The sequence below is a fragment of the Grammomys surdaster genome, unplaced genomic scaffold (assembly GCF_004785775.1).
Source record: "Grammomys surdaster isolate TR1022 unplaced genomic scaffold, NIH_TR_1.0 252, whole genome shotgun sequence".
In the NCBI taxonomy this organism is placed as follows: domain Eukaryota; kingdom Metazoa; phylum Chordata; class Mammalia; order Rodentia; family Muridae; genus Grammomys; species Grammomys surdaster.
This window is the reverse complement of record NW_021604693.1, coordinates 268,326-288,032: the sequence shown is the minus strand read 5'-3', so window position 1 is coordinate 288,032 and position 19,707 is coordinate 268,326. Positions and strand designations below refer to the sequence as shown.

General features: G+C 40.2%; 1 protein-coding gene across 1 annotated transcript in view; it reads left to right on the top strand.

Moving 5' to 3' along the window:
* Nucleotides 1-19,707, top strand: part of Nlrp2 (NLR family pyrin domain containing 2) — a 42,375-nt gene that overhangs the window by 17,846 nt on the left and 4,822 nt on the right. The window contains exons 3-7 of the mRNA XM_028775105.1: nucleotides 1,817-1,987; nucleotides 3,877-4,041; nucleotides 6,989-7,159; nucleotides 8,650-8,820; nucleotides 18,525-18,695. Coding sequence (XP_028630938.1) covers nucleotides 1,817-1,987; nucleotides 3,877-4,041; nucleotides 6,989-7,159; nucleotides 8,650-8,820; nucleotides 18,525-18,695 — 849 coding nt within the window. The remainder of the gene's footprint in view (nucleotides 1-1,816; nucleotides 1,988-3,876; nucleotides 4,042-6,988; nucleotides 7,160-8,649; nucleotides 8,821-18,524; nucleotides 18,696-19,707) is intronic.

The window sequence follows — 19,707 nt, the reverse complement described above, 5'->3', positions numbered from 1 at the left end:
AAGTCCCAAAACCTTCATGGTGATTTACAACTGTTTGTAAGTCCAGTTTCAGGGAATATAGTACCCTCTTCTTGCCCACATGTGCAAAGGCATTCATGCAGGCAAAAACTGACACACATAAATCATAAATTTTCAAATCCATACATTCTCTCCTAACATCCCTTAACCTTGTACCTTTCTCAACCTCAAGCACTATTTCAATATTCAATGTCTTTTTTTAAATTACTATATATGAGAGAATGTTAAGTAATTGTCCATCTTACTTCACTTTATATAATGTCCTCTGTTTTGCTGCAAATGACTAAATATTATTAAAGAAGTAGGCTTCAGGCAGAAATCTGACATTAGGCTAGAACAAAGAAGTAATTTCAGACAGGAATCTAAATTTTAGGCTAGAACAAGGAAAGTAGGCTTCAAACATGAAAATGACTTTGGGCTAAAATAGGGAAGCAGGCTCAGATATTTTGGTCATCCTGATAAGCCCTTAGAAGCAGTGATCATGGGAGTGATCATGGGACTCTGTTTAATTCCTTGCTTGTTCTTTGACTATGTGTGTTTTGTCTTGCTTATTCCTTGACTATTTGCATCTATTGTATTGCTAGTTCCTCAACCTAGAACTGACCTTACTACATGCATGTAATTAAAATGGTATAAAAGCAAAAAGGAGGAGGGGGAATGGGATAGAAAGTTCTGGAGAGGGGAGATGGATAAAGGAGATGACATCTTGAATGTAAATAAAATATCCAAAAAAACAAAAATAAAATAAAAATGAAATCATAACAGTTCCAGGAACATGAATAAAATTAGAAATTGCTAACCAAAGAAGGCAGATTCAGAAAAATACTATGTTCTCTCTCAAACTGATTCTAGATTTTAATGTTTTTATGTGTTTATATACATGAGGAAGGTTAGGTTATGAAACTACTCAAGACTGTACTGATTAATTTTTTGTGATGTGAACATAAAACTAGAGTCACCTGAGAGAAAAGAAAACATCAATTGAGAAATTGGCTTGTAAGCAAGTCTTTGAGACATTTTTTGGTTGATAATGATTTGAGTGGACCCAGCCCACTGTGGGTGGTTTTATTCCTAGGCTGGTGTTCCTGGAGAGGGGCATATTGGAAAACAGATTGAGCGAGCCAGTAATCAGTATTCCTCCATGGCCTGTACTTCAGTTCCTTAGTATGAACTGTGATGAGGAAGAAAAAGGCAAAATAAAACCTTTACTCCACAAGTTGCTTTTGGTCATGGTATTTAATTTCAGCAACACAGAAGCAAAGTAGACCAAGGGCCATGAGATGGGAAGATGCCTTAAGAGAAAAGAACTGCAGGTAATAGAATATATGTTGCATGAAAACATAAGTGGATCAGAAAGAAGCAGGTAGGTGAGTCGAGATAAACCAGGAAGAACAAAGTACACAGGAAAATGTCGTAGCAATCATTTATTGGATGCTGATATAATAGACAAGTTTCAAAAGCTTTTGTAGAAACTGTGAAGATGGCCCAATCCTTAAAGCTCAATCCTTAAATCACTTATAGTGAGGCAAGTGCAAAGACCTGAGTTTAGATCCTCAGAACCCCCACAAAAACACAAGGTTGTGAATGCCTGTAACCTCAGTGATGAAAAGATGGAAGGTGGAGACAGGTGGATCCCTGGAAGCTTAAATGCCTGCTGACCTCGCCTCCTTGGTGCAATTACAAACCAATGAGAGATTCTGCCTCAAGCAAAAGGTGGAAGGTGCTAGAAGATTCACAGGAGCATGCAAGCACACATGAATACATGTAGAAATAAAAATTAGCCTCTTTGTTTTTGTAGGTCCCAGGGTGAACGACACATGCTAACTTTCTGGACAGACTTTTGTGATACATTTAATTCAAATGAGAAACTGGTCTTTCTAGACATCCACGACAGCTTCCTCAACAGCTCCTCGGTGGAGATTCTTTGTGAAAAGCTGCTCTCTGCTTCCTGTTGTCTCCAGAAAGTGGTGTAAGTAGGAGCTGATCTCCAGAGGAGAACCCCTTACCATACAACAAAAGTACTCACAATTATAGAGTACTGGAAAAATCCTCAAACTCATATCCCAGACTCAAACCAGGTATCTAAGACACAGGGAATTTAGATAGCCGTACCATTAAGTTTATCTAAAGAAGAATCACATAATAACTTCAGTATAATGCAGGATACAGTTTTGATGTCCACAAATACCATAAGAAAAATCACGATCCCTAAGCAGTTTGAGTCCTACTATGGCAACCATTGGGCTCTAAATAGAACAGAGTCCCCAACCTCTGTGGGAACTTGAATGATGTATTTGTTGGAGGGAGGAAGGCTGGTCTACATATTGTAGAATAATGAACAATGTCCCTCCCTGACCTCTACATACTAGATATCAACAGCATTTTCTGCCTTCAGTCATAAGATACCTCAGTGTCTACAGATATCCAGGTATCATCTAGTGTCCCCAGGGGACACAGAATCATGACTGGCTGAAAACAACTGATGGAGAAAGATAGAGAACAGTGTGTTTGAGGCATGAACATAGAAAGTCAACTGGGCAGTGTGTGTGTGTCCTTTACCAAAAGCATGTACGCAAGTTAATGAAATTGGAATAAAATTAATTGTGTCAAAATACTGACATGGGAAAGGTTAAGTCTGTAACTTGAATGCCTGAGTGCAGAGTGTGGGAAACATTTCACTCTTGCGGTTAATCTGTAGATTGTAGGCCTAGAAAATTGAAATCTAGGAAGATATAAGTCACGAGGGTTTCAAGGACTTCAAATAGTTTCTAATGAGAAATGTTGGGCAATAGAGACAAAGCTTGAGTTGAGATGAGTAAGATCTGGAAATAGCATATGCTGTAATGTTATTATAATATCAATATTATATACTCCATATTTGCTGAGAAGAGCTGAGGGTGGTTTGGAGGGGTGGTTTAGAGGGGTGGTTTAGGTGGTCTTTTGAGATGGGGGTCTATGTATCCCTGATTTTCCAATAGCTCATCTGTAGACCAAGTTGGTTTAAGACTTCTGACAAATCTACCTGCCTCCCATATGGTCGGATTACACCACACATAACACGAGAGCATTAACCTGTATTACACACACACACACACACACACACACACACACACACACAAATGGCTTATTTGACACAATATGATCTTCCATCCATTTTCTTGTAACACTATGTCCAGAGAACCTGATACATTCTTCTGGAATCTGAGGGCAGCTGTATTCATACAAGCATATACCCACTTACTTATTCATACCTATACATAGACACACACTATCACATAGTTAAAAATAAATCTTTTAAAAATCTGTCTTATCTAGAGATTATCATATGTTTGAACAAAATAAAGGAGCATCTCGCCCAAAATCTATGTGTTTCTTGATCATTTCATGGCTGTGGGATTGTAGCTATGAAGTGAAAAAATTATAGCTGTGTAAGATGATAGACATGTTAATTATCATGGTTGGGTCAATTATCTGACGAGGTATACCTATAACAAAACAATGCTGTATAGCCTAAATACAAGTCTGTCAACAATGCCTTGAAAATGTGGTGGTTTAATTTGGGGGAGCTAAAATGTAATCATACTGCCTTCCTTTGCTTCTGTTTATTGTACAATAGAGGTACAGAAAGTCAAAATCAGCTTTTTAGAAATTTTTATTATATTTATAATTGTGTGGAGAGGAATGTCAGTTATATATTTGTGTGAGTGGAGGCCACAGGACAATTGGCCAGAATTATCTTTCATTTGACTACGTGGGTCCCTAGGATCAAACTGAAGTTGACAGGTTTGGTGTCAAGTATGTCTATTTACTGAGCCATCTCACCAGCACTCAAGAGCTCCTCTTTTGTATTTTCTTCAGCCTCAGAAATATCTCCCCAGATGATGCATATGAGAAATTGTGCCTCGTTTTTAATGGTTATGAAACCATCTCACATCTGACCCTACAAGGTGGTAAACTGGACAGCACACTTCACTCACTGTGTGAGGTTCTGAAAAATGCAGCATGCAACCTAAAGTTTCTCAGGTCTGTGTCTTCATTCCTCAAAAGTCTGGTCATATAAAACTATCTTGGGTCTTTCTATACAGCAAATCTAAATTAGAGGGAAAGGTTTCTTATTTTTTTAATTATTTATTTACATCCCAAATCTTGCCCCCCTCCCAGAGTTCTTCACCCCATTCTTCCTCCCCTTCACCTCTGAGAGGGTGCTACCCCACTCCCAGGCATACTCCTTCCCTGGGCATCAAGTCTCTATAGGATTAGGCACGTCCTCTCCCACTGAGGTCAGACAAAGCAGTCCTCTGTTACACATGTGCTAAGGGCCACAGACCAGCCCGTTTATGCTCCCTGGTTGGTGGTTTAATCTCTGTGATCTCCCAGGGGTCCTTGTTAGTTGACACTATTGGTCTTCCTATGGGCTTCTCATTCCCTTCAGCTTCTTCAATACTTCCCCTAACTCTTCCTTAGGGGTCCCCAACCTCAGTCCAGTGGTTGTCTCTAAGTATCTGCATATGTCTCAGTTCCTGGTAGAGCTTGTCAGAGGACAGCCATGCGAGGTTCCTGTCTGAAAGCACAACATAGCATCAGTAATAGTGTCAGGATTTGATGCCTGTCCATGGAATGGATCACAAGTTGGGCCAGCCAGTCACTGATTGGCCATTCCTTCAGTCTCTGCCCCATTTTTGCCCCTGAATTTCTTTTAGACAGAAAAAATTCTGGGTGAAAAATTTTGAAGGTGACTTGATATCCCCATCCCTCTACTGAGAGTCCCTGTCTAACTACTGGAGGTGGTCTCTTCAGATTCCATCTCCCTACTGTTAGACATTCCAGCTAAGATCACCCCCATTGACTCAAGGGAGCCTCTCACATCCTAGGTCTCTGGGACTTTCTAGAGGTTCTCCCCAACCCCATTCCAGCAGCCCCATATTTCCATTCATTTTTCTGGACCTCCGAACTTCTTTTCTGTCTCCCACCATACCTAATAAGATTGCTCATGCTTAGAGAGTGTGTGTGAGAGAGAGAGACAGACAGACAGACAAAACCAACATTCAGAGCACAGACTAGAAAATAGAAAAATAATTCAGTCTTCATCTTCCCTGAGCTCTGAACAAGCTAAACAACTATATATGACAACCCTATGATCAAGAAACTCCTAGAGTTTAAATAACAGCTCTATTGGGTCATTTTCTTATGGTTGTTGTAGTTATATTTTTCTCGGGTTGTTATTAAACATAAGCTTGAAGACCCCTTCTTCTCAGCAAAGATGTTCCAGACCATCAGTTAATCCCTTCCCTGGCATCACTCTTGACTGGGATATCAGCTGTTGGGATGTTCTCTTCTGCTTATACCACTACCTCCATCCTGTGGGCTACAGATCCTAACATGACCACATTTGAACCAGAAACAGTAGCAGGGACACAGTGTAAGGCTATAAACTATCCTATGTATTTCCCAGTATGTGATCGTCACGCATTTTTCTAGATCCTCTTGTCAAGAGGATAACATACAATCCATAAGGACTGGGACATGAGGTAAAACAACTCATGAGATAAATTGTAACTGCTGTGAATACTACCCATGGAAAATGAATGACCTTCTTTCCTTTTCCTGAGAGAATTATCTGGGAGGGAATGTATATAACTTGAATATTTGAGACTCAATTTTCACTTTAAATGAATAAGCTAATGCCCAAAATGAAAGGAAATTTCATGTAAGTTCAATGTATGTAATTGTTGGAAGCAATTGGCAGTGCACATAATACGCTGATACCTTGATTTAATTTGGTTACATAAGTTACAATGTAACTCTGAGAAGTTCTTCATCATCTTTAGTACGTTTTAGCTATGGGAAAAATGTCTGTGTCATTCCATGTGGGCTATCAACTTAAAACAGTCAATGTTAAGATACAATCGTTTCCAACATAAAATTAGAGATAATAATCTGTCACTTGCCTATAATCATGGGACTGAGGAGACTGAAGCCAGAGGACTAAAAGCTTGAGATCCACATAGTGAGACCCAGTCTCACAGATAATATATGAAGCTGGGTTTGGTGGTGCATACCTTTGATCCAAGAACTTGGGAGGCAGAAGCAGGTAGATCTAAAAGGAAGCCTGGTATATATAATGTCTCAAAACTATATCTATATATTTATAAATTTATGGCAGTACAATTGGCAATACATGTATGCACATGGGTATGGGGCTATCCTTGAGGCATGAGCAACCTACTAGTGGTCACAACACCAAGGGAAAAGTTACTCTCCCTCCCCAAGCAGGCACTGATGGCTAATATCTCTTCAGCTAAGGGTGGGACTAAAAGGAAACATGAATTTGGGGTGGAAATCCTGTTGACTTGGCAGTAGGGATTAGTAGAAGACAATGTGAATAAGATATATATCTGTATGAAATATTAAAAGAATAAAAAATAATTTGAGACAGGATATCACTGTGTAGTTCTGGCTGGCCTGGAGCATACTGTGTAGACCATACTAGCCTGTACCTCACAGAGATCTGCCTGCCTCCACCTCATGAGTGCCAGTATTAAAGGCGTGCATGATCAAAAAATTATGTGGAAGAGAATGAAACTTGGTGAACCTAGGCAATTTAGACCATGTTTTTGTACTCACCAAGGGAAGGAGAACACAAAATGGCCAAAGTGTATAAACATTGTGCCTTTGAACAGCTAGGAAGTAAAGCATTACTTCCTACGATAGGAAGGAAAACTCAAAAGTTTGTCTGTGGGAAGTTCATCCAAGCTTGATCCAAAACAATCCGATCCCTTCAATTAGCCACAATCCATTTCTGCTAGCTTTTTGTAAGCCTGATTTGATGTTCAACTATCTCTTTCAATTAGTTCTCTTACTTTGGCTTGCTATATACTTACTGAACTCATTCACAACTGCAAAAACAGCTATCCTACCTACAACATTCTCTGGACCATTCAGAGCATACTTGTTCTCATTTCTTCCACAGCCTGGGATCTTGTTCTACTACTGCTCAGAAATGGGATGACTTCTTCCTAGCCCTGAAGGTCAATGAATCCCTGATATATCTGGATCTCACAGACAACAATCTCTTGGACAAGGGTACTAAGCTGCTGTGTAAGACTTGGAAGCAACCCAAGTGCATACTGCAGAGGGTATCGTAAGTATGTTGTCTCTTCCTATGGAACATCTCTTTGGACATGGAGCTATAGACAGGAGAGGCAAGGTTGACTCCACACTTACAAGACAACCTATATTGTTGTGGGAGCCACTTAAATCCAACAAAACTCTACTAGTCAATGCAGATGACAAAAATTTATTATAATCAGGGCCACAGAAAAGACTCAGGAGCTAAACTATGATCCTGAAGAGAAATTGCACAGCATATTTAAAGGATGAGACCACAAAGTTGAGGGGCAGTGGGGTACACTGTATGTAGTATTGCCCAATCGTATAAGGGATTGAGCAAGAGAGTTTTTACCGATCAGGTTCCTAGGGTTGGGAACATGGACTTAGTTGGACCCTGCCAGCAAGATGGAGAAGTTGCCCTTGAGCTATCTGGACTCAGACAACTGCTTCCTTATAGTAGAAGCCATTCAGCTATTGGGAAGTCCCCAGCTCCCCTAGAGCCTGGGGCTTTGAATTCAGTTTCTCCCTATGATTAAACAGAGTCTGAAAATTAAATGGTAGTACTTGAAATAAGTTTCTTTGTTCCCAACACTATGAGCCCACCCATCCATGCAGACACCTGCTTCTGAGTTTTTGACTGTGCTTCACTAATTTTTCTCTTCTCCTTTTTGTTGAGAATTTCATGCATGTGTGTGTCTGTGTGTCACTTGATAAAACTCATCCCCGTTTTCTCTCCTCTGAATTCCCTCCGTCCTGTCTTCACCAGTATCTCCCAACTTCACATGCTCTTTGCTTAAGCCCACTGAGTCTACTTACTGTACATGGGGTAAGACAATCTACTGGAGCATGGGTCACCTCTCAGGAGACACAACCCTAAAGAAAACTTGATTCTTCTTACCCCCAGAAACCATCACCTGCCAATAGCTTCTCCCCATGAGCCCCTCCCTCATCCATGGTGGATTTTAGCTGGCTTAGTCTTAGGATGTCTTAGATTGCTTTCCTAACTCTAAATCCCTTATGTGATTATAACTGTGTGGTGGAAATCAACAAGAGAACTTGAGGAGTTTATCTTCTAGAGACAGCTGGAAATGCCCTCTCCTGTCTTAATAGATATATGATTTGTTTGTTTAATTAGTTTGGCTTGGTTTGGAGTTCTTGTTTTAGGTGGAAATTTTTAACAGTTTTACACTTGTGCACTATGCATACTGGACATTCTCACCACCACCACCACCTTCCAGTCTACCCTCCTGACAAATCTCTCTCATTTATACCTATTCATCTTATTTTATGACCCACCAAGATAACTAGGGCCACATGTAAGTCTGTGGAGTTCATAGCTATGTGTTGAAGCCTGACAGGCTCAGCAGAGGAGACACACCTAAGGCTAGTAATCCTCCTCCTCCTAAAATCTATTCATGGACAACAGTTGACTTCGGTGGGGCCCTCTGAGCCTCTCTCCTTCCTAGACTTATTGTTGATAGAGCCAGTCTTGTTTGGTCCAGCTGTGTGATTCATCCACAGGTTGGAGAACTGTAATCTCTCTGAAGACTGTTGCAAGGACCTCTCTTCCATTCTGATGGTCAGTCAGACTCTGACACACCTCAGCCTGGCCAGGAATGAACTTGGGGATAACGGAGTGAAAAACCTGTGTGAAAGCTTAAGCTACCCCGAGTGCAAACTACAGACCTTAGTGTAAGTCTTCTCTGCCTGCAGGCATTGCAGGTGTGTGTGTGTGTGTGTGTGTGTGTGTGTGTGTGTGTGTGTCAGAGAGAGAGAGAGAGAGAGAAGGATACATATGAAAGTAATTCAGGATTATCCTAACTACCACAAATACTATGCTAAGATCTTCCAGGTGAATGATTGTAGCCATTCGTGGCCATGGATGAACTGGGTTTACCTGAAAGCCAGGTTAGAAATGAAAGAGACCTGGGGAGGGGGGGTGATAGAAGGATGAAGCCAAGACAAAGTTCTGATCAAAGCTCCAAGTTTAATATTCAGCACTGAGTTTATATAGGGGAAGCCCACCAAACCCATCCTTTGTTTCAGCTGGATTATGTTGCAGAGCAGGGTCAGTGGGCAGTCTGTTATTCTAAGATCTTGCAGGAAGTTACAAGTGTAAACAAAGCGGCTGACTTCACCTAGGTGTTAAGGTCCTGTGTGACAAGCAAGGTCTGTTCAGTCTGCTCAAGGCTGGGAAGGGCACAAGTGATAGAATAGGAGAATGGCATTGGCTGGAGGTACACCCCAGTGGTAATGGTTACATACAGCATAAGTAAAGCCGTAGCTTCAGTATTTCTGCCATTATAGAATATGTAATGTTAATATTCTATAGGGAATTGAGAGGAAGAACTGGTTTCCAGATCTGACTTCCTTTTTGGTTTTGATTTTGGTTGAGATGGTGTCTTATGTATCCCAGGTTGGCCTAGAATTCACTGTATACCATACTTTGAACTCTCCTGATGCTTTTCCTACCAAGTACCTGGATTATAAGGGTGTGCCCCATACCTGGGCTTTCTTCTGCTTTTAATTTTTTGTAAAGTATGACCTATTGAGTCCAATTAGTACTAGTGACACGAACGGAGGTGTGGGATCATCCACTTGAGGGACAGACAGCCTACAAGTAGGCATCTCCCAAAGAATAGTGACTCTACCTCCTCCAGAAGCCATCAACTACTAAAAGTTTTTTGTAGTGAGAGATGGTCCTCAGAACCCCTCCCCCAAACGTGTGGTATTTGGTCTTCAGGAGATAACCATGGCTGCGGTGACTTCATGTGTGCTGCAGCATGTCATGTCCAGAAGACACTATTTCCAGTACTCCTCCCCACCCTCCAGCTCTTACATGGTTTCTGACTTTTTGTAAGACAAAATCTTACTGTGTCGCCCAAGCTGGCTTTATATTCAAAACAATCTTGTTTCAGACTCCCAACTGCTGTGCCACCAACCCCAGCCTAACATCCTCTTCAAGCCTGTGGTTTTAGCACTATGTAATGTAGAGTATACATGGTTGGGTAGAGGTGAAATCAACTTGACAAGCTCAATATGACCTTGGCTTTTATCCTGGAATATGTAGGATCCATTCTATTTTTTAACATAATTTTTTGAGATTAAAATATAATTACAATATTTCTCCTTTCCATTTCTTCCCTCCAAACTTTACCATATATCCCCTCCCTATTCTCCTTAAAATTTATGGCTTCTTCTCATGAATTATTATTGTATGCAGATATGTATATATACATATATATATATACACACACACACGTGTGTGTGTGTGTATGTGTGTATGTATTTATATTTATCCTGTTGATACCATATAATGTTATTTGTAGGTATGTGTTCAGGGCTAATCACTTGGCACTGGTCCCTGAGGATAGACCACCTCTATTGCTTCCAGCTTTCCTTAGTTGCCTACTGTTCTTTGTGAAGTGTTGAGGCTTCATGGGCTTTTCCCTATCCAGTTTTGCTTGTTCATTCGTATCATCCTTATTTAGTCAGCTCATGTTTGGGCAGTCATGTTGGTGAGACTTTGAGTGTAGATTCTGACATTACTAGGAGATACGGTTTCATAATAAACTTCCTGACCCTCTGGCTCTGTTGATCTTTCCATCCCCTCTTCTGCAACCTCCCCTGGCCCTCAGGTGCAGGAGTTTTTTGAAGATACATCCATTGAAACTGAGCTCCAAAACTCTGCAATTTCATTGGTTGTGATGATCTTCAGTGGTCTCTTATTGTTGCAAAGAGAAGTTTCATAACATTAGTTTCCAAAGAATAATGGGGCTGTACCACAGAGATTGTGTTTAGCATTGACACTACTATACTGGGTAACAGAGAGGTCACTTCCAACATGTAAACACTGGCTCTGTTGGGATGAGAGTCACCAGAACAGTTTGTTGTTATTTGCTTCCTATTACTATAATAAACACTATGAGAAAAAGCAACTTGGGGAGGAAAGGGTTTGTTTCATGTTACATCTGGTAGTCCATCATGAATGAAAGCAAGGCAGAATCTGGATGAAGGATTTGATGCAGAGGCATAGAAGAAGCTCTGCTTACTGGATAGTTCACTTTGATTTTAATACAACCCAGTACCACCTCCCCAGGAGTGGTATGACCTCCCCAGGAGTGGTACCACGTACAATGGCTGGGGCCTTCCCGCATCAACCATTAATTAAGGGAAAGGTTTACAGACTTGCCTACAAGACAGTCTTCTAGAGGTACTTTCTCTATCGAGGTTTCTTCTTCCCAGATGACTCTAGCTTCTGTCAAGTTGACCAAAAACTAAATAGGGGACTTTGTGTATGAGGTCTAGAGTTCCTTCCTCAACATCATGAAAGGACGGAGGAGGAGGAGGGAAGAAGTAAAGGAAGGAAGAAGGGTAGCTGTCAGCTTTTCCTATAGTTTGAACCTTTGTAATAATGTTAGATAGGCAGAGTCGGATAATTACTTGGTTATGTAAATGTGACGAAATGCTGAGTTCACGGTTAGGGGTAGATGGAAGGAAAGAACTCCCCAATAATACACTACATAAGACACAACCAAACACTGAAGTCCAAAGCCATGAAGAACCTATCCTCCTAACTAGACATACTTTGACCCTATTTTGCAAGAAGGTACTATCATCAGTACAGGAAGGATGGTACATGCATGTAAAATTAACATTTGGAAGTCAAAGGTAGGAGGATCATAGCCTATGCTACAGAGTAAGACTTGATCTCTTCCCCCCACTCCGCCCAAAAAATAATCACCAAAGAAAACTAATTACCTTCTTTTTATTGGATGTTTTATTTACTTTTCAGATGTGATCCTCTTTCCCTATTTCCCTTCCACCCAGGAAGCCCCGATCCCACTCTCTGCTCTTGCTTCTATGAGGATGTGCCCCAACCAACCAGCCAACTCCCAACTCCTCACCCACTAATTCTCCGACACAGGGGCATCCAGCCTTCACTAGACCAAGGACTTCCTCTTCCACCTATGCCTGACAATGCCATCAACCTCTATATATACACCTGAAGCCATGGGCCCCTCCCTATGTGTTCCCAGGCTGGTGGTTTAGACCCTGGGAGCTCTGGTTGGTTGGTATTGTTGATCACTGCATGGGGCTACAAACCCCTTCAGCTCCTTCAGTCTTCTCTCTCACTACTCCATTGGGGACCCCATGATCACTTCAATGGTTAGCTATGAACATCAGCCTCTTTATATGTCAGGCTATGGCAGACCTCTAAGGAGACAGCTATATCAGGCTCCTGACAGCATGCACTTTCTGATATCACATCAGCATCTACCTTTGGTGACTGCACATGGGATGGATACCCAGGTGTAGCAGTCTCCAGACGGCCACTCTTGCAGTTTCTGTCCCTCACTTTGTCTCCATATTTGCTCCCTTGAATATTGTGTTACTCCTTCTAAGGACTGAAGCACCAACACTTGGTCTTCCTTCTTCATGAGCTTCATGTGGTCTGTGAATTGTATCTTGGGTATTGCAAGCTTTTGGCCTAATATCCAATTATCAGTGAGCAAATACCATGTGTGTTCTTTCGTGATTAGGTAACCTCACTCAGGATAATATTTTCTAGTTCCATCCATTTACCTAAGAATTTCATGAATTCATTGTTTTTAATAGCTGAGTAATACTCCATTGTGTAAATATACCACATTTTTTGTATCCATTCCTCTGTTGAAGGACATCTGGGTTCTTTCCAGCTCCTGGCTATTATAAATAAGGCTGCTATGAACATAGTGGAGCATATGTCCTTGTTATATGTTCGAGCATCTTCTGGGTATATGCCCAGGAGTGGTATAACTAGGTACTCAGGTAATGCTATGTCCAGTTTTCTGATGAACCGCCAGATTTGTTTCCAGAGTGGTTGCACCATCTCGCAATCCCAACAACAATGGAGAAGTGTTCCTCTTTCTCCACATCCTCACCAGCATCTACTATCACCTGAGTTTTTGATCTTAGCCATTCTGACTGGTGTGAGGTGGAATCTCAGGGTTGTATTGATTTGCATTTCCCTGATGACTAAGGATACTGAATATTTCTTTAGGTGCTTCTCAGCCATTCGAGCTTCCTCAGTTGAGAATTCTTTGTTTATCACTGTACCCCATTTTTAATAGGATTATTTGGTTGTCTGGAGCCTAATTTCTTGAGTTCTTTGTATATATTGGATATTAGCCCTCTATCAGATGTGGGATTGGTAAAGATCCTTTCCCAATCTGTAGGCTGCTGTTTTGTTCTATTGACAGTGTCCTTTGCCTTACAGAAGCTTTGCAATTTTATGGAGTCCCATTTGTCAGTTCTTGATCTTAGAGCTTAAGCTATTAGTGTTCAGTTCAGGAAATTTTCCCCTGTGCCAAAGATTCGAGGGTCTTCCCCACCTTCTCTTCTATTAGTTTCAGTGTGTCTGGTTTTATGTGAAGGTCCTTTATCCACTCGAACTTGAGCTTTGTACATGGAAATATGAATGGATCAATTTACATTCTTCTACATGCTGACCTACAGTTGAACCAGCACCATTTGTTGAAAAAGCTGTCCTATTTCCACTGGACAGTTTTAGCTCCTTTGTCAAAGAAGTGACAATAGGTGTGTGAGTTCATTTCTGGGTCTTCAATTCTATTCCGTTGATCTTCCTGCCTGTCTCTATACCAATACCATGCAGGTTTTATCACTATGGTGATTCTCCGAGAAGATCATTTATTGTTGAGAATAGTTCTCGCTATCCTAGGATTTTTGTTATTCCAAATGATTTTGAGAATTTCTCTAACTCTGAAAAATTGAGTTGGAATTTTGATGGGGATTGCATTGAATCTGTAGATTGCTTTTGGCAAAATGGCCATTTTTACTATATTAATCCTGCCAATCCATGAGCATGGGAGATCTTTTCGTCTTCTGAAATCTTCAATTTCTTTGTCAGAGACTTGGAGTTCTTGTCATACAGATCTTTCACTTGCTTGGTTAGATACACACCAAGGTATTTTATATTACTTATGAGTATTGTGAAGGGTGTCTTTTCCCTAATTTCTTTCTCAGCCTGTTCATCCTTCAAGTAGAGGAAGGCTACTGATTTGTTTGAGTTAATTTTATATCCAACCACTTCACTGAAGTTGTTTATCAGGTTTAGGAGTTTGCTAGTAAACTTTTGTGGTCACTTAAGTATGCTATCACATCATCTGCAAATAATGAAATTTTGACTTCTTCCTTTCCTATTTTCTTCCCTTTGACTCCCTTTTGTTGTCTAATTGCTCTGGCTAGGACTTCCAGTACTATGTTGAATAGGTAGGGAGAGAGTGGGCAGCCTTGTCTAGTCCCTGATTCTAGTGGGATTGCTTCAAGTTTCTCTCCATTTACTTTCATGTCGGCCACTGGATTGCTGTATATTGCTTTTACTTTGTTTAGGTATAGGCTTTGAATTCCTGATCTTTCCAGGACTTTTACCATGAAGAGATGTTGAATTTTGTCAAATGCTTTCTCAGCATCTAGTGAGATGATCATGTGGTTTTTTTCCTTTGAGTTTGTTTATATAATGGATTACATTGATGGATTTCTAACTATTGAACCATCCCTTCATTCCTGGGATAATTGTTCATGATGGATGGTTGTTTTGATGTGTTTTTTTATTTGGTTTGTGAGAATTTTATTGAGTATTTTTGCATTGATATTCATAAGGGAGATTGGTCTGAAGTTTTCTTTTTTTGTTGTTGTATCTTTGTATGGTTTAGGTATGAGCATAATTGTGGATTCATAGAACAAATTGGGTAGTGTTCCTTCTGTTTCTATTTTGTGGAATAGTTTGAAGAGAATTGGTATTAGGTCTTTCTTGAAGGTCTGATAGAATTCTGCACTAAAACCATCTGGTCCTGAGCTTATTTTGGTGGGGAGAATTTAATGACTGCTGCTATTTCTTTAGTGGTTATGGGACTGTTTAGATGGTTTATCTGCTCCTGATTTAACTTTGGGACCTGGTATCTGCCTAGAAAATTGTCCATTTCATCCATATTTTCCAGTTTATTTTAGTATAGGCTTTTATAGTAGGATCTGATGATTTTTTTAATTTCCTCAGTTTCTGTTATGTCTCTCTTTTCAGTTCTGATTTTATTAATTTGGATACTGTCTCTGTGCCCTCTGGTTTGTTTGGCTAAGGGTTTATCTATCTTGTTGATTTTCTCAAAGAACCAACTCCTGGTTTTGTTGATACTTTGTATAGTTCTTTCTGTTTTTATTTGGTTTATTTCAGCCTTGAGTTTGATTATTTCCTGCCTTCTACTCCTCTTGGGTGTATTTGCTTCTTTTTGTTCTAGAGCTTTCAGGTGTGCTGTCAAGTTGTTAGTGTATGCTTTCTCCAGTTTCCTTTTGTAGTCATTTAGAGTCATGAGTTTCCTCTTAGGGGTTCTTTCATTGTACCCCACAAGTTTTGATATGATGTGTCCTCATTTTCATTAAATTCTAGAAAGTCTTTAATTTCTTTATTTCTTCCTTGACCAAGTCATCATTGAGTAGAGTTTTCTTCAGTTTCCATGTGTATGTGGGCTTTCCTTTGTTTTTGTTATTATTTAAGACCAGCCTTAGTACGTGGTGATCTGGTAGGATGCAAAGGATTATTTCAATCTTTTTGTATCTGTTGAGGCCTGTTTTGTGACAAATTATATGTCAGTTTTGGAGAAGGTACCATGAGGTGCTGAGAAAACCGTATACTCTTTTGTTTTAGGATGAAATGTTCTATACATATTTGTTAAATCCATTTGGTTCATAACTTCTGTTAAATTCACTGTGTCTCTCTTTAGCTTGTGTTTCAGTGATCTGTCCTTTGCTGAGAGTGGGGTGTTGAAATCCTCCACTATTATTATGTGAGATGCAATGTGTGCTTTGAGCTTTAGTAAAGTTTCTTTTATGTATGTAGGTGCCCTTGCATTTGGAGCATAGATGTTCAGAATTGAGAATTCATCTTGGTAGATTTTTCCTTTGAGTATGAAGTATCCTTCCTTATTTTTTTTTGATTACTTTTGGTTGAAAGTTGATTTTATTTGATATTAGAATGGCTACTACAGCTTGCTTCTTGGGACTATTTGCTTGCAAAATTGTTTTCTGTTCTTTTACTCTGAGGTAATGTCTGTCTTTGTCACTGAGATGCGTTTCCTGTATGCAGCAAAATTTGGGTCCTGTTTACATATCCAATCTGTTAGTCTACATCTTTTTATTGGAGAATTGAGTCCATTGATGTTAAGAGATACTAAGGAAAAGTGATTGTTGCTTCCTGTTATTTTTGTTATTAGAGGTGGAATTATGTTTGTGTAGCTAGCTATCTTTTGGGTTTGTTGGAAGATTACTTTCTTGCTTTTTCTAGGTTGTAGTTTCCCTGCTTGTGTTGCAGTTTTCCAGCAATTATCCTTTGTAGTGCTGGATATGTGGGAAGATATTGTATAAATTTGGTTTTGTCATGGATTATCTTGGTTTCTCCATCTATAGTGATTGAGAGTCTTTCTGAGGATAGTAGTCTGGACTGGTATTTGTGTTCTCTTAGGGTCTGTATAATAATCAGTCCAGGATCTTCTGACTTTTATAGTATCTGGTGAGAAGTCTGGTGTAATTCTTATAGGTCTGCCTTTATATGTTACTTGACCTTTTTCCCTTACTGCTTTTAGTATTTTTTTTCTTTGTTTTGTGCATTTGATGATTTGATTATTATGTGATAGGAGGAATTTCTTTTCTGGTCTAGTCTATTTGGCATTCTGTAGGCTTCTTGTATGTTCATGGGCATCTCTTTCTTTAGGTTAGGGAAGTTTTCCTCTATAATTTTGTTGAAGATATTTACTGGCCCTTTAATTTGGGAATCTTCACTCTCATCTATACCTATTATCCTTAGGTTTAGTCTTCTCATTGTGTCCTGGATTTCCTGGATGTTTTGGGTTAGGAGCTTTTTGCATTTTGCATTTTCTTTGACAGTTGGGTCAGTGTTTTCCATAGTATCTTCTGCACATGAGGTTCTCTCTACTGTCTCTTTATTCTGTTGGTGATGCTTGCGTCTGTGACTCCTGAGCTCTTTCCTAAGTTTTCTATCTCCATTGTAGTCCCTGTTTTTTATTTCTTTATTGTTTCTACTTCCATTTTTAGATCCTGGAAGGCTTTGTTCAATTCCTTCACCTGTTTGGTTGTGTTTTCTTGTAATTCTTTAAGGGATTTTTGTGTTTCCTCTTTAAGGGCTTATACCTGTTTACCTGTGTTCTTCTGTACTTCTTTAAGGGAGTTGTTTATGTCCTTCTTAAAGTCCTCTATCATCATCATGAGAAGTGATTTTAATTCTGAATCCTGCTTTTCTGGTGTGATGGGGTGTCTAGGACATGCTACAGTGGGAGAACTTGGTTCTGATGATGCCAGGTAACTTTGATTTCTGTTGCTTATGTACTTGTGCTTACCTTTTGCCATCTGATTAACTCTAGTACTACCTGTATTCACTGTCTCTGACTGGAGCCTGTTTTTCCAGTTATCATGCTTGTGTCAAAACTCCTCAGAATCCAGATGTCTCTGTGATCCTGTGATCCTGAGCTTCTGTGTGGAAGAACTCCTGGGACTCAGGCTACCTCTGGGATCCTAAAATCCTGCTGCTCTGAGTGCACTGGTTCCTTCCCTGCTCTGAGTTCAGTGTTTCCTCTAGGATGGCTCAGGATATGATGTCTTCCAGGAGCAGACCAGCTAGGTATCTGCTGCTCTGAGTGCAGTGGCTCCTCTAGGATGTCTCAGGATATGGTGTCTTCACGGGACCAGACCAGCTAGCTGTCTGCTCCAGCCAAAAGGACAAAGCGAGGGTGAAAACTCATTACCTTAAGATCACCAAACACAGCCATGAAGTAATTGTCAGCATTTATGAAGCACCTACTATGTATATGCACTATGCTAGGAACTCACCACTGATCTATGCCCCATCCATATAATACTACAAATTTTATGGTTTCTCTGTTTGGGGATAAGTGCTGTATTTACCTATGAGCATAATCATTTAAGAGATTGTTGGAAACTGTGTATCCCTTAAAGATGTGCCCTTTTCATTCTCCTCTGGGGTCTTTGTCCTCTACTAGCCACAGGTAGCTGTCTTGGTAGACAAAAGCAGCATGAGTGTTCATTTCATACCAATTTTATTTACTTATTTCTTTGAGAATTTCATATTATATATACAATGTGTTTTAATCATAATTCACGCCTTTCTAACTTCTCTATGGGAAGGAAGAGTTTTTGAGAAGCCCGTATGGAAATCCACTCTATGATTTCATTCCAATATCATTTATCACAATGTCTCTAAGCTTGATTGAAACCAATGGTAGAAGGTTGTGGTTTGGGTGCATCATCCCAGAATGGACTAAGGTATTTATTTGTTTCTGGTTTTTGTCCCTGTGCATGTGATTTTCCAGACTGTGGTCCTGTAACATCACCAGCAATGGTTGCGTCCATCTCTCAAAGATGCTAAGACAAACACAGAGCCTGAAGCACTTGGATCTGGGGCTAAATCACATTGGAGCCACAGGTGCAAAGTTTCTGTGTGACGCTTTGAAGAACCCAAAGAGTAAATTGCAAAGTCTGTGGTGAGTTGTGCCTTTTTGAACTGCAATCTGTACCTCAATGGAGTTTCCAAGTGGAGCAGATGCCTTCAGAAAAACAATAGGGAGGTCCTGAGTCAAGTCAGTTGAGTTTTGTATCACGTTTTTCTACTATTCACATCTACAGCTGGTACAGAGAGGTCAGTAGGACAACATGAGGGGGTTGATTCTGTCTTCCCACCACATGAGATCTAGAGTTCAAACCCAAGTTGGCAGATGTGGCAGCAAGGTCCTTTACCCACTGATCTAGCCCCAAGTTGAGTGTTCTTTTAAATCAGCAGGCAAGGGGCTATAAAGATAATGGCTCAGCAGTTAAGATCTCTTTGTTGCTCACAAAGAACATAAATTTTGTTCCCAAGCTCCCATCAAGTGGCTCCAAATTGGCTGTAACTACCAGCTCCAGGGGATCTGCTCCCTTCTTAGCTCATTGGCCACACAGACATGATGCATGTAAAGTTTTTTTAAAGGGTTACCTAGTAGACATAATTACTTGCTGTGCAATCATGAGACTGGGGGTCATATTCCCAGCATCAACATAAGAAACATAAATGTCAGCACTGGGAAAGAAGGGACTAGGGCATCTCTGGGACTCAGTGGTCAGCCATTTTAGCCAAATTATAAATCCCATATTCACAGAGAAGACTTATCTCAAAATATGAGATGGAGACTGCTGAAAACAGTATCAAGCCCCTGGCCTCCAAACAGTGGCAAACATGAACATACATACATTTATACAAACAAGGAATACAGATGTCTCCTCTGAAAAGAATTTAAGGATGAGATGCATCAAGCCAAGCAGAAGCACCCATTGCTGCCCAACTCCCAAGGTTTATGGAGATAAGAGTTGGGCATTATGCCTATGGCCTCAGTGAGGTCAGTGGAGTCTACTTGATTCTGTCCTACAAATCCCAGGCAAGTTAGGAGCATCAATCAAATGCTCTTGATGACAGCCCTTAACTGTGAGAGACTCCTGAAGGATAATACTCTGCATAGAAGT